Below are 25,854 nucleotides of genomic sequence, written 5' to 3' on the forward strand. Positions count from 1 at the left end.
AAAAAATTAACAATTTGGATTAGAAAGCTAAAAAGTTTGGAATACAGAAAAGAAAAAATAACTAGAATTTTAAGTTAATTTTGACTTCGCTTCTATTCATTACTTGAAAGACACCAAAATGTAAAACAAATATTCTTGAAGGTATAAATTTAAAAAATCAAAGTTTTCAGTCAGGCCAATTGATTTTAAAGCATTATTTTCAAATAATAAAAGTCCAATTTTTTTAATTATTCCATTTTTTACGCTCCAGACCTTTTTCAGAAAAAGCTGACAGGAATCAACTGAGATTTGTTTTCTGTTTCCTGGGGATTAAAACAGAAGAAACAAACCAGCACAATTTTAGATCTTTTTTCAAAGATCACTGGTGCAAAAATTCATTTTGCCGACATGTCGGGTCAGGGAGCAAGATCTCTTTTTATAGCATAGTAAAGTTAACATTGCAATGAATTTAGCAACTTTCACCTTAATACAAATAGCGTTGTAGGGTGGTAGTCTTGAAGAGTGCCCTCCTTGAGGAAATATTTGTCTAGTAATTGAAGCGACATTGCACTGGGTTTATGTTTACTGATTGATACAGTAAAAACGAACTTGAATTTGCAAAAATTGCCAAAAATTGCTTACTAACATTAAAATAGCAACATCTCCTGGAAATTTCCTCAGCTTCCATAGGAGCACAATCGATGTTTATTGTTGTTTAAGGATCAAATTAGTTTGATTGTAATTTTTAAAGTTTGTATAACCGAACAAAAGCATCAATATCCTACAAGAAAGGAAAGCGAGGAGATTAGTAATTTATTATTGTGAGTGTATTTATAAAGGAAAAGTCATTTCCTGGGTAACTGAGTATTTATAGTCAAAATAAGACATTACAATTCAATCATTCCTTGTATAAGTACTCTAGTTACTCTTTAGGTCCACCAAGAGGGGGCTATAAATGTCTTGGGTTCTCGTAAAAGGTTAACAGTTAGAGGTTATTGTTGAAGACTCTCCAATTATTTGTTAATTTTACTACTTTTTGCTGAAACCGAATTGTTATAATTGTCTGTGGCGACAAAATTTTTCAAGGCTAAAGCTGTAAAAGCCTATCTGTATTTTGTTCTTTGCTGAACTAGTCTTTCAGTGTTGGCCTACAGGTTCATCCTTCCAGATCTGAGTTTATATGTTTAGGTAGTAAATACCAAGTTAGCACTTTAGATATTAAAGACATACTTCACTGCTCTGCGTCGGTTATTTGGTTGCAGGAGTTTTAATCGGTCACTCAGTAACCTTGACGCGTTTAATTCAGGTAGAGAGTTATTTATTCTATTGCTGTATTAAAAATATTAAACAATGCAGAAACTTCCGGAAGTAAATCTTTATTCATTAGCATAAAAGGAGTATTCAGTTTAGTTTGACCAGTCTAATAGGCGAAAAAATTCATTAGTATTTAAAAGAATTGATTTCCTTCAAACAAATACATTCCATTTAGTTGGTGATTGCTTTGTTGGTTCACTAATTGGAAATATTGCTTCAGCAAACTCAATCTTTTGCTACAAAATGTATCTATTGACGCCTAATCAGTTTATTCAGGAATCAGCTTCTATACTTTTCTGTGAAAGAGAATAGAAAGAGTAAATGCCGATTAAAACAGGGTGTTTTTAAAATGGCAAATCTAGCTTTAGAAATGCAAATATACTTATTCCAAGGAATCATCTGTTTCCATCCTTTAAACTTAATTACTACTCCGTTTTTATGCTCTAGCAAGTAAAAAGTAACGCACTTTTCGAAACACATAACTGTATTAATTAAAGGGCAAGGACATTTCATCTCAACGCTAAAAGGGTTGAAGGAAGCGATAGCCTCACTCTTACTTGAACTTTTTTTTTTCGTGTGAAGTTCAACATAATCCTTTTGTTTCAGGTTTGCTTTAGCTTTTTGTTCCAACAAGTAGATACACTGCTTGAACTACATATTGTTTAGAGGTAGCACACTGGCACTGTCTGAGTAAAGAGTCATGTGCCTTCGATGATTTAATATATTCTCTTGTTCTTTTACCGCCCCCTCCATAGGGGAAGCAAGGTTGTTCAAATATTGCGAGGTTCCATGGAATAGAAATTAGAAATTTTATTTCTCTTTTTGACTTTAAAATAATTGGTGTCACTCCCCCATCATGTGTTCTTATTGCGATTCAGCCTCCTGTTAGATCACGAGACATCTGATCAAAAACCTTAAGAAAAACACAATGTTTAAAGTAGAAAGAAAGTATCATAGAAATCCTTTTGTGGATAGTCTGACCCCCAGACCCCGGATCAAGGGCCGTAAATAATGCGATTTGACAATAACTTACGCAGAGGGTTCATGATGGAAAGAAGATAAAATAGAACTCAGGGGAATAGGTGGGGGCTGATTGAAAAACGATAAGTGTATCCAAGTCATTGAAATGGCGTATCTACAATATCTCATTAAAAACTTTGAGAATAGTCAGAACTTTTCAATACAGTTGAGGAAAGGAAAAGGAAGGGGGAGGAGCAAGGGACGTCAAGTTTTGCTTTGAGTGGAAGGAGAAGGGGATGAATATATTTTTATCTGTGATACACCAAATTTTTTTGCACAGTAGTCTTCTATGGTGCATATAATGCGTTGGCAGATCAGCAACATGGCATACCTGACATTTCCCTGGCATACGCTAAGGAGGGGTTGTGTTCCCAAGCCCAGTAGGTTGAAGAACTTAAATTTAGCAGTAAAAGGTTCTTATGCATGCAAAATTTAAGAGTCAAGTGTTTCATGTTTCAGACTTACTGCCTTGTGAAATAATAAGTAGATGTCGAACCAAAGCTGTTACTTGTCACAACATCATCTGGCAAGCATGTTTTTTTTTAAACTAGTGATTCACCTTCAAAGAATCATGGGTCTAGAGTAAGATTTAGAAGGAAGGGAATAAAGGTAAAGGGGGATTGGTATGGCTCCAAATTCTTAAGCAAGACGTATTTTTATTGGATTTACTATTATTGCATTTCATTTTTGACGATTTTATTAATTATAGACAATATTTAAGGCAAATCATGTGAAAAACGATGTAATAGAGACACATTTTTGGTTGAATTTATCCCACCTCCGCTATTCAAACCTATACCTACATGTGAGTGAGACTGGCATCATGTTTCAATTCAGTTTTTTTGCCAAACAGTAATAATCATAATAAAAAAACAGTCTGCGTAAAGAAAAAGCAAAGTTGAATCTTATAACAGACAGAAAAGACTATTCCACAGTTTATAACGGTGGCTTATCATAAGCCCCGTCAGAAATTTTTTTTGGGGGAGGGAAAAAATGCTGCCATTCAACCATTTTTTTCTAGCCATTTTAAAGTGTAATGTTTCTCTTTTCTATTTATATGAAATACGTAATGTTTCTCTTTTCTATTTATATGAAATATTTCAGCTTATTTAAATATATATATGTAATATACTTATCGATAGGTGAATCCTATTGTAAAGGTTATTTACGTGGCTTCATAGAACCTAATCTTAGAAATCGAGTCCTATTTTTGAAATTGGAGGTCCATCAATAGATGGATTGAAACAGAATTTCAATCCATACGAACAATAATTTAGGGTGGAACTAATTGCCTTCAAATGGACCTCTTATCTTAGAAATCGAGTCCTATTTTTGAAATTGGAGGTCCATCAATAGATTATAAAGTAAGATGTGGAGTCACACAGAAGTTCCCCTTGGGACCACTATTGTTTGGAATATATATATATATATATATATATATATATATATATATATATATATATATATATATATATATATATATATATATATATATATAAATGATCTATACTTAGCACTTGGTGGGCTGTATATTGAAGTTGGAAGGGTCTGAAGACAAAGGGATCCTAATCAAGCTTTATTGTTGTTTGCGAATGATAACTGTCTTACGGTGACAGCAAAAACAGAAAGTGAATTATTAACTATGATAAGAGACAGTATGTCAAGGATAGAAAAGTGGATGAAGGTTAATCACCTAAAGATAGATTATAAGAAATTTCATTTGGTAATTTTTTCTAGATCGCCCGATTATAGTCGTCGGTTAAAGGATAAATGTCGGATCTTACCTTATTGCCGCTTTACCGTCTGTGAAATATTTTGAAGTAATAGTAGTGAGATTGTTAGTTTTACAAAGTACATACAATGTGTATCATCTAAAATTGCTCGGAATGAAGGAATTCTGAGAAAGTTAAAATATTTTTTCCTAGTTAATATACGATGTCATTAAGTGCTATCCAAAACTTCGGCCATTCGAGTTCTTATTAATTGGGATAAGCGCATATGAGTTAGAGATAGTCAGAAAAAGTTAATATTTTACCAGTTTCAGTTCTTTTTAATTTTTATAAGGCTCTATTTATGTTCGATATATTGCATAAGAATGCACCTGAATGTTTGGTTGGTGTGTTTGAGAGAGATTAGCCTGAATATGAGACTAGCAGCAAGTAGAAAACCGATTAAAAGGTCTACAAGGTCTGCATTTTCAGTTCGCCATGTTCTTCCTTCTGTATAGGAGTCCCTTCCTTATGCTATAGTTCAAGAGACTGATAGGCTGACTTTTCGTGGGTGTTTTAGGGACCATCGTTATGGTGTTTAAGATTTATTTCTTTTTTATATATAGATAAAGTAGGGAAATAGTGCATAATAAGTGTTGTTATTATAGGTTAGTATAATACAGGGTCTCAAGTGGTGATTTTTTTATTTTTTTTTATTTTTAGGGGAATCCATTAATAAGTGATGTGTTTTGTAGTTTGAGAATAGCCACACAGGCCATAAGGTTTTTTTAGCGTATTTGTGTTTTTTTTTATTTTTAAAAATAAATTCACTCTCCCTCTTCTGAACAGAGAAACTTATGGCAGAAGTTTCACCTTTTGCTATCAGAAACTTGCCGAATATCGGTTCGTAGTATGTATTTGTCTTCCTAAATTTCACTAATGAAAATTAAATTACTATCACATTTCATTCTTCTGTGTTTTTCAGCTATATCTGCCACAATCAGCATATGGGATATTTGCCTATGTGCATGTTTTTTGCCATAAAAAAAGAATCAATACTGACCGAAGCAGTAATAGATTTTCAAAACGACTTGAGTGGATTTACACAACAAATAAACACATAACTCAGAAGAAGCAACTAAATTACTTTATTTTCTGTTTTTTATCCTGCGTGATATGACAAAATGCAAATGCCAATAAAAATTACTAGCTCTTATTGATTTCTTTAAAACTAACCACAGATTTCTCTAAGAGGAGTGTTAGCATGTACAGATTCTTCCCTTAATATCTCCTTATCCTTTATATGCCCTTAAAAGTGATACACAAAGTAATTATATTGTATCAATCTGTTCTTATCAATTTTTTCATATTGCAGCTTTGGAGTATAACATACCATAGTTGGCTCACATTTATTCTGCTTATGTCAACATGTTACTTGTGGTTGAACAAAAATCAAAGAGACGCTACTTTGAAGGCATCGCCTTACCTAGTTGCCTATGGACTTGTTCTATTGGTACTTGAATGGATTTGGTGTCTTAACCTCCTTCCCACTGAACTACCTCAGCTTACTCAAATTGGACTTATTAAACATAATCAACTACCTCTTCCTCATCTGTTATCAAAGGTAACTCTTTACTTTTTTCACCTCTAATTTTCTTATTCTACCTATGTTCTATGTTGTTTTGTAAAATATTTCATGTATAGGAAAGAAAAATAACTTCAGATTACGACTGAATATTTTGAGTAGAAATGCGGATTGGCAGGCTATTCAAGACTAAACTTTTCATAACTTCTCAAACTGCCTTCACAATTAAAAGCGATGTCCATAAAACAAAAGCAAACTCAGATTCCGGTATTTACTCCTCTATAATAGATGAAAGCTGAGTTATTTTCTTTTTTCATAGATAAGTAAGGATTATGTGAATTTTTTCAGTTTGAAATTAGATTTCAGAGACAACACTCGGCCTGTTAAGCCTGTTTGGCCTGTTAAGCACGGCCTGTAGTAAAGAGCCATAAGACTTCAATATATTTCTTATTTTATTATTTTCATTATTCCAGCTAATTCTCATTCTTATTACATTATTTTTTGTATTCTTATTATTTATTTTTGCTATTTTTTTCTTAAGAGTGGTCGTAGAAACCTTGGAAGGGGCTCAATTGATTGAATTACCATATTTACAGAGCCCTTCTTAGAGTTAAAATATATCTGAAGTAACCAGCATTCCATAGACTCCGTCGAACAAAATTTATTAGGTTGCCACTTTCTTCAAATAAATCCAAAGGTCAAAGAAATTAGAGATACTATTTAGCTGTTTTGAAAATTTGCCACTTAAAGTTAGAGGTAAATAATAGTTCCCTGTGAGCCCCTACATTAATTATCACGTTAACATGCAGTTGACAAGCTCAGTTTCTCGATTTTGGAATATTGTACAAAAAATCATACATCTGAGAACCCAAGGATAGAAATAAGGTGTTTCTTATTTATTAGGATCTGCTAAAAATTTAATTTCGGAAGAACCAAATGTTTTCTAGAAATAAATCTACTTTCCTTTTTCCAGATTTTTTTCGTGACTGTATTATGGCTAACAATGAAAATGTACCTGGACGAAAAAAGAAGTGAGGTTGAGAAAATGCAGAGGTCCCTCGTTGCTTCAGCCTTGGATCCAAAACTCTTAACTTTGAAAAGAATAGAAAGTGGTCAAAATATAGCAGGTAAAAAAAGTTTGGTATGTTCTTCAAATTCTAGAGCCCTGCAAACTAAAAAGGAACAACCAGCCAGCCTTTTATTGAATAAGTAAACAAGAACAACGTTTTTCAACTGAAAGTAAGGAGCAACATCTGTGCTGCAGCGGTAGCTATCAACCTAGTAAGAGATGATCACACCCCATATTAAAAACTGAAATAACTCATAACCCCTAAAAATAGTGTCAGATAAAAACAAGTAGAACTCTATTAGAACCGCCTTTTCCGTAACTCCTGCATAGAAATTTTATCGTCTCTTTACTTGAAAAACTAGAAACTTATATTGGCTTGAAAATCAAGAAAAGTGGCTGAAACCACAATGTTCAGCATATATACCACATTTCTCCTCAGCTAGCTGGCCACTGGAAAATCATACAGAGCTATATATTGGCTCATTGTAAAGTAAAATGCAACATCTAGTGTCTTTTGTAATTAGAAATAAAATAGAATCCTAAAGCTATTATGCAATCTGAAAAATATTTATGGTGTCTAACCAATAATACTAATTTTTTAATTCAAACTAGAAAAAATTGTTCTAGTTTTAGTTCTTTATTTTTTTTAATAATAAAAATTAGTTCTTTAATTAGTTTTATTTTTTGTTAGGCTCTAACTTCTTGACGTGTTTAGTCAGGGATTTAGTTTTAATCATTGAAAAAATATAACCTCAAGTGTCCATAGTGATTTAGCTACAGAAATGTATTATTCATAACATTGCAAAACACCGTTAAACATAGTTATATGTAATGCTATAACGTCTTTGGAGTTATTATAGTAAAAGACGAACTCTAGCCCGCAGTAACTGACGCTTAAAATAGTAAATTAATTTATGATTGTAGCTTACATAAGGGATATATGCAGTTCATTATAAATGGGGCCTATAATAGTTGTATCGGACATAGCTGAAACCTAGTAAAGAGCAAACCACTGCACATAGTAACTAAAAGTTAAAATAATAAAATCATCTTTTGAATACTAGCAGACACCTGCCACGCGTTGCTGTGGCGCTGCGTGCCACAGAAACACGCGGAGGGTAAGCTAGGCGCCCCCAAGTGGCAGGTTTGTATATACGGATCTTCATTGTCGCTTGTGTCGCATTCTAACTGTTCTGACATTCTGTTCTAACATTCTGACAGCATTGTCGCTTCTAACTGCCCCCCAATAGGTTTGCAAACCAAGATTAGAATATCGGAAGGTACAGCGATGATAGTTGTCAAATACAACTCTGGAGCATGGGTGCTCCGGAAAGCGGATGATGATTCTAGATGCTTTCCAGAGAAATTGCCTACGGATTGTCCTAGATACTCGACTGACTGATTGCATTTCAAACTGTAGGTTGTTCGAAAAATTAGGTTCAATCCCGCGTTCTGGGGCTATAATAAAAGAAAGTATGAGATGGTTAGGGCACGTTTTGCGGATGAATGATGACAGATTGCCGACGATTATCCTTTCAGGCCAACCGTTTAGGGCTAAACGGAAAGGACGTCGTCCTCGTCTGGAGTGGGAAAAAGTTATAAAGAAAGATTTAAAGGAAATGGGGACGTCGTGTAGGGGATAAAGAGGCAGGTTTTGAATAGATTGGGTTGAAGGAGGAGTGCGCAAAGCTGTGGTGGCCTCTGGTGGCTTCGTGCTGTGGTGAGTTGTTAGCAGTATAGTAATGTCAATAGGTGGTTGAATGGGAGTGCCCACAAAGTTGAAACTCTTAGAAAATTTGATTGTTTTGATTGGTTGTCTTAGAAAATTTGTTTTTTTGATTTTTCAATGTCTAATAGTGATTGTTTTTAGTATCTTTCTTCTTCTTTTTTATTAAAAAACATGGAATAATATAATTCATTCTTACAGAAATGGTACAACCACCCTCTATGTCACACGCAAGTGAAAATATACTAGAAGCAAATCCATTCCTTGGAAAGTTTTTAGATTTTGTAAAACGTTGGATTGTAAAAGTGTGGATCTGGATTGTCGTTGGTATGCTCTTTGTAATTGGGACTGGTGACGTCGTCCTTTACAGGATCTTATATATGGCAATATTCCTTATTTTCACCGTTACCTTTATTGTAAGTAAATCAGTCAATTTACAACGCAGTTTAAAAAACTTTGTCAAACTGCCTGTGTTTTTCTTTTATGGTAGTTTCAATTTTTCTGTGTAATAATTAAATTTTTGTGTGTTTTTCTTTAAGAATTTATGGTTTCACCTGCTATTTGTATGCTGCAGAAAATTTTTCAATAATTTTTCACAACATACACCCTTTTAAAAATCCGGGAACAAATAATAGCGTTTAATTTAGTTTTATACCTCCTCTAGTTAACCTGAAAATTTAACTTGATACCATTTGCAAAAAAAAAATATCTATCTATGCTCTTTGAAAGCTTTGATACACTTACACTCTTTTGATTTAGTTAAATTTTAAGAGCAGAAATAGTAATATATAGCCCCGAAAGTTTGATCATAATACCCCCAGCTGTCCTTTGGACAATGCTGAGATGGCTTATTGGCAATCAGCATACAAATAGTGCTTTTTGATTTAGTCTTAAGGCAGCGTTTAGTTTTTATACATAATAGGAAATTTGCATAACTGTGAGGGGTGTACTTACGCAATAGCTCTAGAAATACACTTTTAAAGACCGTTCAGCTATGCTGTTATTTTAATTGGAAATATTTGGAAAATTATGAGCTGAAGAGGTGGGCTGAATGCTCTTCAATCACTTTTGACTCTTAAAAAGGGCACTAGAACTTTGAATTTTCAATGAAATTAGCTCCCTTAAAATATAAATGATACTTCTTGCTATGATAGAGAAGCACTGTCTACTATACTGCTTGAATGCCCACTAAACAGTTGCATGCGTTTATTTTTTTTGTTTAATTTAACTTACCCCAAGACGTTTCAACTTAATGCCCTTAGTGTCATTAGTTACAGTAACCGTAGAAGTAGTATCAAATGTATGCTCATATTATCTTCTGGCTAGTTCAAAATCTGTCAAAACTTGCCCTGAGAGGTCTAACTTAATAATGTAAGCCGATATTGTGATAGTGCTGTGTCACCTTGTAGATAATCTACATGACCTTAGTTCGTTTTGGTTTAATTCAGCATCCACCTAAATACTCCTTGTAAGCTTCACCTTTTTACTCTTAGCTTGTGTAGTAGCAATAGTTGTAGTAACGGTGGTAGCATTAGCAGCAGTATGCACAGTACACATTTTTTTCAAATTCCCATTCAACACACGATTTTTAACTTAATACCATCAACCGGTCCTGAAGCATTGCTGATACGTCCCATTGACAACTTATGTGGGCATAGTGTGTTTCGATTTATTTCAATCAAGATATAATATTGCCCAAAATTTTCACCTTAATACCCTTAGGTTAATTATGAGTAGTAATAGCAGCAGTAGATATAGTAGCAGCAGTAGGATTAGAGCTAATAGTAGCAGTTTTAGCTTTAGTAGCTGTAGTAATAGTAGCACTAATTATAATAGTAGCAATAATAGTAAATGTAGGAGTTGAAGCAGTAGTATTGAGGTGCTAATATTGTCTTTTGGTTAGTTCAACACCCCTCCCCCACAAATATCGTTGTAAGTTTTAATTTCATACACAAAACCGTTCTTAGTATATTGCTGATATGCAATTTTTGACAACCAGCATACGGATAGCAGGTTGTCATCCGTACAACATCCGTGTGTGAAATTGTGTTATTGTATCTTTGCCGTCATGTTTATCTTTGTATTGTAGTGTGTTATTATTTTATTCTTTGTCTAGGCCTAGTTTTTCGAGCTTGTCTCCCCATGGGCCTATGTCATATATTTACATGTATGTGCGATTAATAAAACAGAAATTTTCAGAAATATTTTCTGAAATATTTTCTGAAAATTTCAAGTTAATATGCTTAGGCATAGTTTTAATAATAGTTGCAGCAGTTGTATAATTTCTCAACTTAATACAATTAGCCATGGCTGTGATATTTTCCATTTGTTCTTTTGACAACTTAAATATTCATATATAGTAAATGTTGCAGGTGCAACAGTAAATGCAGTAACAACAGAAACAGTAAATGCAGTAGCAACAGAACTAGTAAATATTGCAGTAGCACTAGTGCACATATTGCCTTTTGGTCATTTGATCTTGACCTTTAAGTATTCTCTGAGAGTTCCACCTTAATGCACAAATCAATTCTTAAGATACGCTTTTTTGACAATATATATGTACTCAGTTTCTTTTGTTAGTTTGAATTTGCTCGATGTTCTTTAAAATTTTAAATTCACAGACTTAACCTTAATAGTACTAATATCACAGTAGTTTCAGTGGTAGCAAAAGTAGTTGCAGCGTTAGCCTTGTAATAGTAGTAGTAGTAGCAGTAGTAGTAGCAGTATAAATAGCGGTAGTAGTATATGCATATTGCCTTTTGGTTACTTGAACATTGAACAAGTTTTACCTTGACACATTAAGCCGTTCCAAAAATATTGATGATGTGCGCTCATGACTTACTTTTAATGCCTTTTTCACCTGAATACTCTAAGCCTTACAAGTTGTTGTTAATTGAAGTAGTAGTCGGATACTTCAGTATCAGTCGTAGCATAAGTAAAAGTAGCAGTGGTATTAGTGTTAGTTGTGACATACACATATTACCCTTTGGACAATTGATCTCCCCCCCTTAAGTATCCTCCGAAAGTTTCAATGTAATAAGCAAATCAATTCCTCAGATAAGCTGTTTTATAATCTGAATGCGCATAGTGTGTTTTGATTTATCTCAAATTCCCCCTAAATATTCTGTCAAACTTTCACCTTCCTACGTATAGCCTTTATTGCACTAGTATCGTAATAGCAGTGGTAGTTGTAGGAACAGTAGTACCAGTAATAGTGTATATTTATTAGTAGTAACAGTATCAGCAGCAGTATTAATAAGTTTGGCTTTTCGGTCAACATAGCATCTCACTCATGATGCCCCTGAAGTTTCCTCTTTGTATGATAACCCATTCCAAAAATGTTGTTTTTACGCTGGTATCAAAAATATGTATACGCATGATATGTTTTGATTTATTTTAATTTCCCCCTGACGGTTCCTCAAATATATGTTTCATTATTCTCAGCCAAAGTAGTACTAGATACAGAAGTAGCAGTTTCAGTGATAGTAGGGACAGAAGTAATAATACTTGAAGTAGCAGTAGTTATAGTAGTAGTAGCTTGCAAATATTGCCTTTTTGGTCAATTGATCAGCTCCCTTAACATTTCCAGCAAATTCCAAATTAATTTACTCAGTCATTCCTGAGTTACACCCTTTTGAAAACACATATACACATAAAATGCTATGATCTAGTTCAACGCACCTCACAACATTCACTGAAAGACTTATCTTAATGCCCTTTGTATTTTGGGAAAGTAGAAGTAAAACAAATACCTTTTCTCAATAACATATACTGTATGTAAACAATAAACAAATTGCATAGCTTGCAGGCGTGGCCCTGGTGCCTTGGGGGGATGACATCCCAAAACGTATAATTACTAAACCTTTCAAAAATACTAAACAATAGATGTCACAAAACTTTGTTTGGGTGTTTGTTATGTAAAATGATGGGATTGGTGGGGTGGGGGGTCTCTCAAATCACTTTGAGTCTTAAAAGGAGCACTACAACTGCCAATTTCAAATCAAATGAGACCCATCTGAATTTAATACGACCACCCATTCTTTAAAAACCTTATATGCACACAGTACATAACTTAAAGCCCTTGCCCCTGGGCTCTGGGGTTTTGCCAACCCCGGAGGCATTGCTATATGCTCTTTGGAGTATTTTAAACAAAATTGTCATTGCGCTCAGATACATTTGGTGAAAAAAGGGGAGATGAGGGGAGGGTAGTTGACCTCCATCACTATTGACTCTTAAAAGGCAACTAGAACTTCCAATTTCAACCAAATCAGCCACTTCTAATGTTTTTACAACCATCCCTTCCTTAAGAACCTTAAATGTCATAGGAGAATAGCTTAGAGCCCTTTCCCTCCCCCTCAGGCTCTGTTCGTTTTTATCGACCTCAAAGGCCTTGTTATATGATGCTTTTCTATTTTAAATAAAAGGACTGTCTCAAATTATCTATTGGAGGTATGTCGAAAAAATACGACATGCTTGTGGGTGTGTTTTTGTAAGGAGTGGGGGTAGCTGCACTCTGATCATTTTGACTCTTAAAAAGGGCACTAGAACTTCCGATTACTAGTCCTATAAGTCCCCTCCAAAGCCTATACGGCTACATTTTCTATTAGAATCTTAAATGCCCCATGGGCAAAACATACAATCCTTGTTCTGAGAGCTGTAGGGGAGGGGCTGTCTCCCTCACGATCATTTTTTACCAATCACCTCAAGACTAGATTATAATTTGCACTTACAGTAAAAAAATCGTAAAAAGTATTTGCAGTCTTTTGAATTTAATACACAAAAAATTGACAAGACCTATAGGTATAAACATCAGTATATGTATATTAGATTGACATTCCAGGATAATCTGTTTTGTTTTTTTTTAAGTAAAGTGCAAATTATGTTTTGGTCTTGAGAAGGCTTGGGGCATATTAATTTTTGCTCAATTTGAGTTCGGCTCGGTTATTTGTTGTAATTTCTGTTTGTTTTAATATCATTTATATATTGATGGTTATTTGTGGTAGTTTTATACATGGAAGATTTTTAATATTTTTTTTGTTCGTTTTTGGTTTAATGAAGATCCTTACTTTTTTTGAAAAACTGAGTGTGTGTTAAAGTTTTTTAAATTAATGCGAAACATAGAGCACTTTTTACCATTACTGTTATTATTAGAGCACTAGTCTTATTACCAAAATAGAAAATTGTAAGGCTAAGAGTTGCCGTGCTATCTAATTTACACTATAGTACCAAATGTAGTACCAAATATAGTACCAAATATAGTACCAAAAACAGCCTAGGTTTTTTCTCAAAATTTTAATTTGTTTGATTACTTCGATCTGTATTAGCTAAAATTTATGTCAAGGCAAAACATCGTTTTGTGTTTGAAAGCAGAATACAATGTCATTGATGCATTGCATAGAATTTATTTCTTTTTTAGTTATCCTACCACGCATGGAGGCGGCTTTTATACAGATTCTGGATTGCAGTCATTGTTTATTCCATGGTAATCCTGGTTCTAGTATATATCTACCAGTTTGAAAATTTTCCACAAATAATTGAAGAAAAATTGAGCATTCCAATTCAACTGTAAGTATTAGCCTCTGATATATTAACTGAAAAATATATTTTTTCTTATATATCTTAATGGACAATCAATTCAGTTACCTTCGATCATAACAATTAGTGCTTCATAACTCTTCTAGCTTAGATGTCTCAATATATTTTCCGAACTTCTTCTAATTAGCAGAGACTAGATCACTTTCAATGGGACCTAAAATGTATTATTTTTTTCAGAAGAAATATTCTGGATTGGTTCACTGTTAAGATTAATGTTCCGAGTGAGTCATCAGAAAGGCTAATTAAAAAATTTAGGAAAAGAGTATTTGAAGGGGAAATTTTTGAACGGGCATTTAGGGGAAGCGAAAATGAGAAGAGAGTATTTAGGTTCACCACCATAATATGTTTAGCCTATATTGGAGGATCGTCCTGAGTTAGGAATTGCGTCTCTGTGAATTGAGATTGCAGGAGTAAAATCTCCATGTTAAAGTAAACTTTACGGGGTTGCCGATTGATTCTTAACTTATGGATATTGCAATTTAATTTTTGGGTTCTATTGCCTTGATTGGTTAGTATCGACACTTGTTGGTGAAGGAGGTGATTGTACCTCTTTTGTTTATGTAAGTCTTTTAGCTAGTTTACCTCGTGATTTCTTCCTCATTTTTAGTTAGTTCACCAAAGACTTCAGCAGGGTTCACGTGAGTTTATGTTGGATTTGACACAGTATTGAATAAAAGCGAGCTTTATTTTCTACCCTCGCTGTTTATTATTTCTCGAACCCTGTTAGATTTGGGAAGAGAGTATTTATGTTTTCCATAAAAATATATATATATTTGAGGGTTATCCTCTCCAAGGGTATTTATATATATGTAAATTAAATACTGCCGACACCGGTTTATGACACCCTGGGCCTAACACTGTAGCAATTACTCCTCGGAGATAGTCCAAAAGGGACCAAGATCGTAAGGTATTTGCAACAGTGCCAGTGTTAGCGTTGTGCTACTTACACACAGGGAAGTTTTTTTTAGGACGAATTTTGTTCTTTGTAGTGATAAGCAGCCTAGATGTTGATCTTCCAAACATATGGAAATGTATTGACGGTCTCACTGTCTTAAAAACGTGCTAATAGAATTTTGAAAATAGCCGTATGAATATCCTGGCACGGACATCAGTTGAAGCTATCAATAATGATCTGATATTGAATTATTCAATGTCATTTCTAACAATTAACTTCTTTGAAACTACCCCCTTCCTTCCCTAGCGCTATTCCTTTGAAAGGATTGATGAGTAACATAAAGTGTTTTACTATTCGCATGATTTGAAATGTGTAAAATTATCACTCATATAAAAGACGTGGGAATACCAAATCTCCTAAATCATACTGTTTGAAAATTAGTACCTCGCTTATAAACCAAATATTTAGTACCCCTGACATGATTGGTACCTTGGCATCTCCAGGGAATTGTCTGAAAAAAAACATGTGTAGTCTAATAGGGTTGCTTAAGAATCACCTTTAACGAGAGAAAATCCCTTATTTTGTTTTCCTTTGAAGAATCAGTTTAGTTACTCTGGGGGAAAGAAGAACAATCCTTCTTCACATCTGGCCGTGTGTTTCACATTACCCATAGACAAATTGTTTCTTCTATATACACTTACTCCCCTCGACCTCACCTTCATCACTCTGATTCAACAAGAAGATTAAATAAAAAAAAAACTAGTTTTTTTAACTGAAAGTAAGGAGCGACATTAAAACTTAAAACGAACAGAAATTACTCCGTATATGAAATGGGTTGTCCCCTCCTTAGTCCCACGCTCTTTACGCTAAAGTTTTTAATTGTTTTAAAAAGTAGAATTGTGGCAAAGAGTCAAACTTTAGCGTAAAGAGCGTGGGACTGCGGAGGGGACAACCCATTTCATATACGGAGTAATTTCTGTTCGTTTTAAGTTTTAATGTCGCTCCTTACTTTCAGTTAAAAAAACTAGTTTTTTTTTTAATTTAATTTCTGAACGTTTTTGAATTAATGCATGTTCGATTTTGGCTCTCCGCACATAAATTATTGAAATGAAATTAGTATATTAATTTTTTTTTGGCTAAAACGTCTGTACACTTCCCAATAACCATTACTATATGTAAACACTGGTCAAAGTTTGTAACTTGCAGCCCCTCCCCCAGGAATTGTGGGGGAGTAAGTCATTCCCAAAGACATAGTTATTATGGTTTTCGACTATGCGGAACAAAATGGCTATCTTAAAATTTTAATCTGTTGACTTTTGGAAAAAAATTAGCCTGGGAGGGGGCCTATTTGCCCTCCAATTTTTTTATCACTTAAAAGGGCACTAGAACTTTTCATTTCCGTAAGAATGAGCCCTCTTGCGACACTCTAAGACCACCTGGTCGATACGATGACCCCTGGGGAAAAGAAAAAACAACAACAAACAAACAAATAAACACGCACCCGTGATTTGTCTTCTGGCAAAAAATATGAAATTCCACATTTTTTTAGATAGGAGCTTGAAATTTTTGCTATAGAGTTCTCTGATATGCCGAATGCGATAGTGTGATTTTCGTTAAGATTCTATGACTTTTAGGGGATGTTTCCCCCTTTTTTCCAAAATAGGGCAAATATTCTCAGGCTCGTAACTTTTGATGACAAAGACTAAATTAATTGGAACTTATATATTTAGAATCAGCGTAAAAATTCGATTCTTTTGATGTATCTTTTAGCATCAAAATTCCGTTTTTTAGAGTTCCGTTTACTATTGAGCCGGGTCGCCCCTTACTACAGTTTTTTACCACGAACTGTTTGAAAAGAAAATAATTCGGTATTTCTGGGCTTCTGACATTATTACTCCTTTGCGGAAGTTAGGCTCAAAATTGAAAAAGGATTATATTTTTTCTCTGGGCCCCTTCCACCTCTTAGTTCGTTTATTTTCCCGTTAGTTTTCACCTGTTTTCGCTTTATAGTTGTGTTATCTCTTAGCAGTTCTTTCGTTAGTTGAGTTATGGTTGTGGTATATATGTTTTATCGCTCGTATAGTTGTGTTATTTTCAAATTATACTCCATAATAGAGAGGCTCCGAACACCCAGCATTGTATATTAAGCTCTGAATTTGACGTTTTTTTCTAACGTGACCAGATTCGTCCTGCGCCCTTTTCATTGAATTTTTTCCCCCATGGCATGTTTCTCCAAGGAAAGATCCTCCCACATAGCCCCCTCCCTCAACCCTACCCCCAAAACCAAAAAAATCCCCCTGAAAACGTCTGTACACTTCCCAATAACCATTATTATATGTAAAAACTGGTTGAAGTTTGTAACTTGCAGCCCCTCCCCCAGGAACTGTGGGGGAGTAAGTCACCCCCAAATACATAGTTATTATGATTTTCGACTATGCTGAACAAAATGGCTATCTCAAAATTTTGATCCGTTGACTTTGGGAAAAAAATGAGCGTGGGAGGGGGCCTAGATGCCCTCCAATTTTTTTTGTCACTTAAAAAGGGCACTAGAACTTTTCATTTCCGATAGAATGAGCCCTCTTGCGACATTCTAGGACCACTTGGTCGATACGATGACCCCTGGGAAAAAAAAAAAAAAAAAAACAAACAAATAAACACGCACCCGTGATTTGTCTTCTGGCAAAAAATGCAAAATTCCACATTTTTGTAGATAGGAGCTTGAAACTTCTACAGTAGGGTTCTCTGATACGTTGAATCTGATGGTGTCATTTTCGTTAAGATCCTACGACTTTTAGGGGGTGTTTCCCCCTATTTTCCTAAATAAGGCAAATTTTCCCAGGCTCGTAACTTTTGATGGGTAAGACTAAACTTGATGAAACTTATATATTTAAAATCAGCATTAAAATGCGATTCTTTTGATGTAGCTATTGATATCAAAATTCAATTTTTTAGAGTTTTGGTTACTATTGAGCCGGATCGCTCCTTACTACAGTTCGTTACCACGAACTGTTTGATTTATGTTAACTCCATTAACGCCTTCCACATAAAGATATACAATAATTTTTCTTCTTTTAATAATTGACATGTAAAAAACTGAATCTCCTTTGCTTTCTTGCCCCCTTTATATTACTATTCACTGTGAAATTCATTTTACTAACTTTGGTCTTTCAATTAGCATAATCTTGCTAAATTTCTTAATTATGGCACTTGGTATTAACCAAGTGACATATAGCATTCGCAGATTCCGTCGGTGGGGCGGTCTGTCGCTCCCGATTTTGCTAGTTTAGGCACTTCCAGATAAGCTAGGACGATGAAACTTGGCAGACATATCTGGGACCAGATCAGATTAAATTAGAAATCGTAATTTTCCCGATTTGACCATCTGGGAGGAGGAAGTGGGGGGAGGGTTAATTTGGAAAAATTAGAAAAAATGAGGTATTTTTAACCTACGAATGGGTTATTGGATCTTAATGAAATTTTATATCTAGAAGGATACCGTGTTTTATAGCTATTATTTTAAATCCTGACCGGATCTGGTGATGTTGGGGGGAATTGGAGGGGGAACCTAAAATCTGGGAAAACGCTTAGAGTGGAGTGATCGGGATGAAACTTGGTGGAAAAACTAAGCACAAGTCCTAGATACGTGATAGAAATAATCGGAACGGATACTCTCTCTTTGGGGGATTTGGGGGGAGGGTTAGTTCTGGGATATTAGAAAAAATGAGGTATTTTTAACTTACGAAGGAGTGATTGGATCTGAATGAAATTTCATATTTAGAAGGACCTTCTAACTCAGATTTCTTAATTTAAATCCCGACCGGATCCATTGTCATTTGGGGGAGTTGAGAAGGGGAGGGGACCGAAATCCTAGGAAAAGGCTTAGAGTGGAAAGACCAGGATGAAACTTTGTGGGGAAAATAAACACAAGTCCAAGATACGTGACTGATATAACCGGACCGGATCCACTCTCTTTGGGGGAGTGGGGGGGTGCTGATTTGGAAAAATTAGAAAAAGTGAGCTATTTGTAACTTACGAACGGGTAATCAGATCTTATTGAAATTTGATATTTAGAAGGATCTTGTGCTTCAGAGCTCTCGTTTTAAATTCCGACCAGATCCGGTGACATTGTGGGGGATACCGGTAATCTTGGAAAACGTGAAAATTGAGGTACGTGTTTAAACGTATTTTGGAAGGGATCCGCTTTCTTTAGGAGAGTTGGGGAAAGGGTGTTAATTCGGAAAAATTAGAAAAATTTAGCTATTTTTAAACTGAAGAACAGGTGACCAGATCTTAATGAAATTTTATATTTAGAAGGAACTCATGTCTCAGAACTCTTATTTTCAATCTCGACCAGATCTGGTGACATTGGGGGAAACTGGAAATCATGGAAAACGGTCGTTGATACGCTATTGACGTAACCAGAATGGATCCGCTCTCTTTGAGGGAGTCGGGGGGGGGGCAGTGTTTTGGCAAGTTTGGTGCTTCTGGATGTGCTAGGAGGATGACAATCGGTAGGCGTGTCAGGGACCGGTATAAATTGACTTAATAAAGTTGTTTTCCTCGATTCGACCATCTGGGGGTCTGAAAGAAGTGGACAAATTAAGAAAAGAGGTATTTTTAACTTACGAGTGGGTGATCAGATCTTAATGAATTTTGATACTTAGAAGGACCTTGTGTACCAGAGCTCTTATTTTAAATCTCGACCGGCATTAAGCCTCTGGTTTTCCTTTTAAATCAATCTATGGATTCTTAGAATTTTGCTGGAGCTCATGCCATATAAGCTCTTGGCTCTTGGCTCTTCCGACCTCGTCACAAGTGCCATATGACCTCTTAACTCTTGTTTTTCTACTGATAGTTTAATGGATAACATATTTTGATCTTAATAATTTTTAAGGGTTGTTTGATGTTCTGTGTTGTTCCTGAAATCCGTAACTAATACTATTACTACAAACTGATCGTAAGATTAAGACTCCTGAGGTCAACACAGCTACGCACACTCCTCCTCCCTTCCAATCTGTTCAAAACTCCTTATACCCTCTCAGAAAGTTCCCCTTTCCCTTAAGTCTTTTTTTACGACGTTCTCGTACCGTTGAATACCTGCTTTCTGTTTTTTTTTACTTGTAATCAGACCAATTTCCATTTATATAACATAAATAATACCCAAATTCATTTTATTCCATGCTTAAGGTAATATTCTAATCCGGGGGAAAGGGGGAATTCATATAGTACGGAACATAATCCCGGAATCAGGCCGAAAGTAATGCTTGTCAGGCCATTTGTAAGAAAAACTGCAAACAAATTGTGGCTTCTCTAGAACAATATAAATCACTCAAAAACCCTTTGATGAAATACTGTCAAAATAAAAGCCATAAAAATATAAAAGTTTGGACAGAATCTTATCTTCATTACCTCATAAAGGTTAAGAGAAGACTGACTGTAAAAAACTGATTCCTACCAAACTGTTAAATTAATGCGTATTACAAAATTTGCTTTTTAACAGTGTGCCCTGTGTGTCTTTTTGATATTATATTTTATTCGTATTAAATCATTTCTTATTATTAGAATCACTTCTCACTAAATCACTTGTTTTTACCCTTCATAAATTTTTACGAGGGGTTAAATCAATTCTTTATTTAAGCTAGCGATATCGTGTAAAATTGTTTATTTTCAATTGTTTCACTAGCAATTTGTTCAATTCTTGAGTCATTTTTGATTTGAATTGTTTCATTGATTTCTTATAGTAGTTCACTATATTTTGTTTCAGCTCTAAGCAACGACATTTTTGACAGTTTCACACACTCCTAAATTTTGAGGATATCTCTTGAATCTTCACTAATATTTTCCTTTCCATTTATCTTATTTTAGTTAAGTTAGAAATGACATACTAGGCTTTTGGTGGATAGGAAAGGGGTATTTGTGATAACATTTCTCTATGATTTAATTTTGATCTATTATATGGGCTAATGTAGGTTCTAAGTCCTCTCTTTACTTTTTGGCGATAGAACTTAGCAATGGATAAATGAATGGGGTATCAATTGGGGCATCGAATTTTTCAGTTGGGAGGGTCATAGACACTAAAAATGGCTTGAATTGTTTAAATGCGCTGTATATATTTATAGAAATGAATGCACCCCTAGATTAAAGAGCACCAGCAAGTGTAAATTTCCTATATTCCTTCTAAATGAGCAGGGTTAATCTCTCGGAATATTCTCTCAGTTATGTTTAAGCCCAACTGTATAGCATTTATCAGAAGATCCTAATACATCGCCATATAGTAGTTTGAGTATGTTAGAGAAGGCAGATATTTTTTACTTGAAATGCATTTTATGACATATTTTTACAGACAGAAAGATTTTGGCCTGGAGGTTTACAGCCCCGTCGAACTTCTTGGAAGCCTATTAACCCCTTCATTCTTCTTAATCATTACTATTATTCAAGTGTATTATTTTCATGATGAATTTCTTATGCTATCGGAAATTGATACAAGAAGTACAGTTGCTGCAAATTTTAGTATGTAAGTTTGATTTTAGTATTTTAATTAAAATTTAGAATAAACAATATAGAGTTCCAAAAAATGCTTTTAAACAGCGATAAACCTTATTTGAAACGAATTTACACAAATGAAAAGTTTGTTCGTGTAGGTGTATCAGAGTTGAGATCAGTCAATCTTCCCATGGGAAGGAGAGGCGTTATCTAAATCCTCAAAATGGAATTCTCAGACCCAAATATTTTAATTTTCCATGAAAATTGCTTCTCATGAATAAAAGGCAAAGGAGGCTAACTTTATCTCCCTTCATTAGGAGGAACATATTTTTGTATTAAGGATGAAATATGAGTGCTGAGGGGTGACAGCTCTCTGTAATTGTGGAAACGGTATTCTTTAATATTAAAATATTAAAGTATTGTAATTAAAAGTTGAAATTCAATGAAATGAGCTGGTTTAAAAGAGCCTCTTATTAAGAGCCAATATGAACAAATTTTTCAATAAAAAAAAGTTTTTAAAAGAAATTTAAGAGCCACATTAAGCCAAAGATGGACAGAAATAGTTTCAAATAATTTTCATGGTAAAATTGCCATAAATAACTATCAATAATTAAAATGGAACCCAAAATAAACATAAATTACAATTAATAACCAAGGGATACTCAGAGCCATCAAAACTACGTCATAGAGATGTATACCCTATACACCCCCCCCCCATTTGCCCCCTATGCATTCTACAGACAAAGACATAATTAGAACTTATAGAACTTATATGGGGGTGGGATGGTTAATTCGGAGAAATTAGAAAAAATGAGGTATTTTTAATTTACAAACGGGTGATTGGATCTTACTGGAATTTGATATTAAGAATGGTATCGTGTCTCACAGCTCTTATTTTAAATTTCGACTGAATCCGGTGACATTGGGGGAGGTGGAAGGGAAAACCGGAAATCTTGGAAAACGCTTAGAGTGGAGGGATTGGGATGATACTTGGTGGAAAAATAAGCTCAAGTCCTAGATACGTGATTGATATAACCGAAATGGATTCGATCCCTTTGAGGGAGTTGGGGGGGGGGGGGGGGTAATTCGGAAAAATTAGAAAAAGAGGTATTTTTAACTTACGAACGAGTGATCGGATCTTACTGAAATTTGATATTTAGAAGGACCTCGTAACTTAGACCTCTTATTTTAGGTCCCGACCAGATCCAATGTCATTGGGAGGAGTCGGGGGGACCGCAAATCTTGGAAAACGCTTAGAGTGGAGAGATCGGGATGAAACTTGATGGCAAAAATAAGCACAAGTCCTAGATACATTATTGACATAACTGGACCGGATCCGGTCTCTTTGTGAGAACTGGGGGGCACCTAATTCGGTAATTTGGAAAATTAGAAAAAATGAGGTAATTTAAACTTACGAACAGGTGATTGGGTCTTAATGAAATTTAATATTTTGAAGGACCTCCTGTCTCAGAGCTGTTAATTTATATTCTGAACGGATCAGGTGACATTGGGGGGAGTTAGAGGAGGAGTCTTCAAAAGTAAATCCACACTATCACTTCGTTTTGTTTTGGTTATTATGTCAATAAAATCAGTAAATATATCTGTCCCAAGACATAAAAGTTTCTTACAATAGTCCAAAGACGGAGAATCATTTTTCATTATATCATTAAGCATTATTTGAGAGAATATTTTCCTTTGAATTGATAACTCTTGAAAATCATCATTTAGGATCAAACTTCTTTCCAAAGTCACTAGACTCCGTATTATTTTCTGTTTTTCAATTACAATCATTTTCAATCTTGACACTCTCATTGCCGATTATAGATTATACAAAGAATGAAGATTTCTTTTATCTTCTCCTCACTAGCAAAATTATCCTACAAGAAATACTAACAAACTCACTCCTTTTTATATTTTGATTCAGATCATTGTCGTTAATATGTTTCACTAATGCATTTAATCCATCTTGTAATATGTGTATTTGCATTACATTCACTTTTTCTGCAAAACATAACTGTTCTTCCAACTTCATTATGCTCAGTGATATCACATATCTTGCAAACATCTCGTCCATTCTAGTGTTAGCCGACAACCCCTTGTAATTTCCACTGCTATGTTAGGTATTCTAGATTTCATTTCGCCATTAAAAGGGCATTCAAGTTCCATTCGTCTAAAAGCGCACATTACTAAGGAATTTGCCAAGAATAATATCCTCATTGTTGACACACTGATCTCTTTTTCAAAACTGAGGTAAGTGAATCGTTAAATCTAGCAAATCATTTGTCGTTTACCATCAAAATCTCTTCTTGCTGGATTATAAAGAGCCACCGGAGCCACAACAAGTCACGCGCGGTAACCTTATCTTCTTATGTAAATATTGGACCAAGATCATTTTTTTACAACCGGGGGCTTGCCGCTTTGTTAGCGGACCATGAGCTCTAAAAAGTCACGCAAGATCATGTAACAAACACCTGTGTCTTGAAGAAAACATTTGTTAAGTAAACAAACAATTCCCATCACGTAACAAACATGTGTACTATAGTATTGAGCAAACAAATAAATTTTCAAATGGGGAAAATCCATTTATTTAGACAGTGAAAAAACAAGTACAAAAGTCCAGATATTTTGATCATATATACAGCGATCGTCATTAGTAGAATTACTAAAAGAATATAATTGAAACTAGCATATTTATACACAATAAAATATATAGCTTTCCGGGTCATTAAGAAAATAATGAACTTTCGAATTGCACTAGATTATTCTCTGAGCAAGTTCACTGAAAAGCTCATTCAAAGCTTGAGATAAATTTCCTTCTTTAGTCTTACCCAAAAGCAAAACAAATTTCCAATGATGGTGTCAACGCCTTTTCTCTCTTCTAATTGCAAACGATATGATGAGTTTATAGTTGTTGAATGTGAACAACTTTTGCTGTTCACAAATGTTTAGTTTATAGTTTGCCTTAGGGTAATAAGTGCTAAATTATTCAGGACTACACATATTACTACCATTTTTTACTATTTCAACTAGTACTAAAGCTGCTAGTGTTGACCTAAATCAAAACACTTTAAATTCATCTAGGTTGTCAAAATGGCTTAGACGGTATATCTTAGGACTATAATATAGTATAAAGTAAAGATTTTATGAAAAGTTTATGTTGGCTTGAAGTTAAATCAAAGAAGACTATCAACATGCTAATTGCCAATAAGATTTATAAGAAATATCTCAAGACCAAATGAGCGTATTAAATTTAATATTTTGGGGCTATTATTATTACTTATGCTGCTACCCTTGTTAAACTAAATAAAAAGGATTTAAGTGCTTTCAGGCTGTCAAAATAAAATAGATACAATGTCTTAGGAACATAATAGGGCATTAATTTTTATTTTCAGGGACATTTGAGGGGATGTAAAACTAAATCAAAAGTTTTAAGTGTCTCCAGATTTTCGAAAGGGTGTGTTTCCAACGTCCCAATGACAGCTAGGGGCGTCATTTGGGAACTTTCAGAGTATGGTACTGGAAATAATGAGCTAGATCAGACTACATGTTTTCCAAGTTTTTACAAGATCGTATTGGCGTGCTTGAAGGGCGTATTAGAAATATCTAAAGAACGACTGAGTGTACTAAATCACACCTTTCAGGGCTACTGAAATTCCTCATACTATTTCTACTGCTAGTACAACGATAACTAATGCTCATGCTTCTTGTAATAAGTTTTGTTTTTATTCAAAAACATAAAATAAAAAAGAGAAAAAATTACCTTCATAACTAAGGTTACTGAGACAAAAAAAAAAAAGACAAAACAACAGCATAAAAAGAAAATAACAAATGAATGTGGATTTAAAATTTAAGGTATGTACTGATAATCATTCTTGAAATTCTTAATAACTTTAGATTTATTATAGTTAAAAGGAAAAAACATATAAATGTTATTAGTTTTCCATTAAGTGCTGATTAGCTTTTTATCTTTAGAAGTTATGGAGGGTTTTGTCCCCCACTCCTCTTTCTGCTTCTTTCGATCTATTGGTTGGATTTTCTATTTGTTTTTAGATTGGTATTTTTAAGCGGAAAAAATTATTTGACTTGATTTCTGATCTTCTTTGAGTCAATATGGCTCTTTATTTTTGTTTAAAAGACTTGTTTGGTGAAGAAAACGTCTTATAAGCAATAGTAGATAAATTCCATTTTGCTCTTTACTTTGGCAACAATTTTACGCTGCCTATAGTATTCAGCTTAGGCCTGTTAGCGCTCAATACGATATTAGAAATAGCCAAGAAACTATATTTCCTTTTAAAGAAGTAAAGGGTAATACTGTAACTTAAAAGGACAGGAGTTATCCTGTTAATGAGGAGTTTTCCTCTTTTCTTAATGTTTCCACCTGTTATGTTGAAAGTCAACCTATTTCTTCCACTTCTTCAAGGCTTCTTCAACAAAAAAGAAATTTGGTAAAACGTTTCCTTTTTATACACCGCAAACTTT

The 25,854-nt window shown here is 34.4% G+C and overlaps 1 protein-coding gene across 2 annotated transcripts in view; it reads left to right on the plus strand.

Moving 5' to 3' along the window:
- Nucleotides 1-25,854, plus strand: part of LOC136033812 (piezo-type mechanosensitive ion channel component-like) — a gene marked incomplete at its 3' end in the record, with an annotated part of 265,796 nt that overhangs the window by 65,597 nt on the left and 174,345 nt on the right. For both annotated transcript variants that reach the window (XM_065714725.1, XM_065714726.1), the window contains 5 exon segments: nt 5,398-5,646; nt 6,581-6,734; nt 8,604-8,818; nt 13,819-13,967; nt 21,236-21,406. In XM_065714725.1, coding sequence (XP_065570797.1) covers nt 5,398-5,646; nt 6,581-6,734; nt 8,604-8,818; nt 13,819-13,967; nt 21,236-21,406 — 938 coding nt within the window.

Source organism: Artemia franciscana, chromosome 12, assembly GCF_032884065.1.
Source record: "Artemia franciscana chromosome 12, ASM3288406v1, whole genome shotgun sequence".
Taxonomy (NCBI): Eukaryota; Metazoa; Arthropoda; class Branchiopoda; order Anostraca; family Artemiidae; genus Artemia; species Artemia franciscana.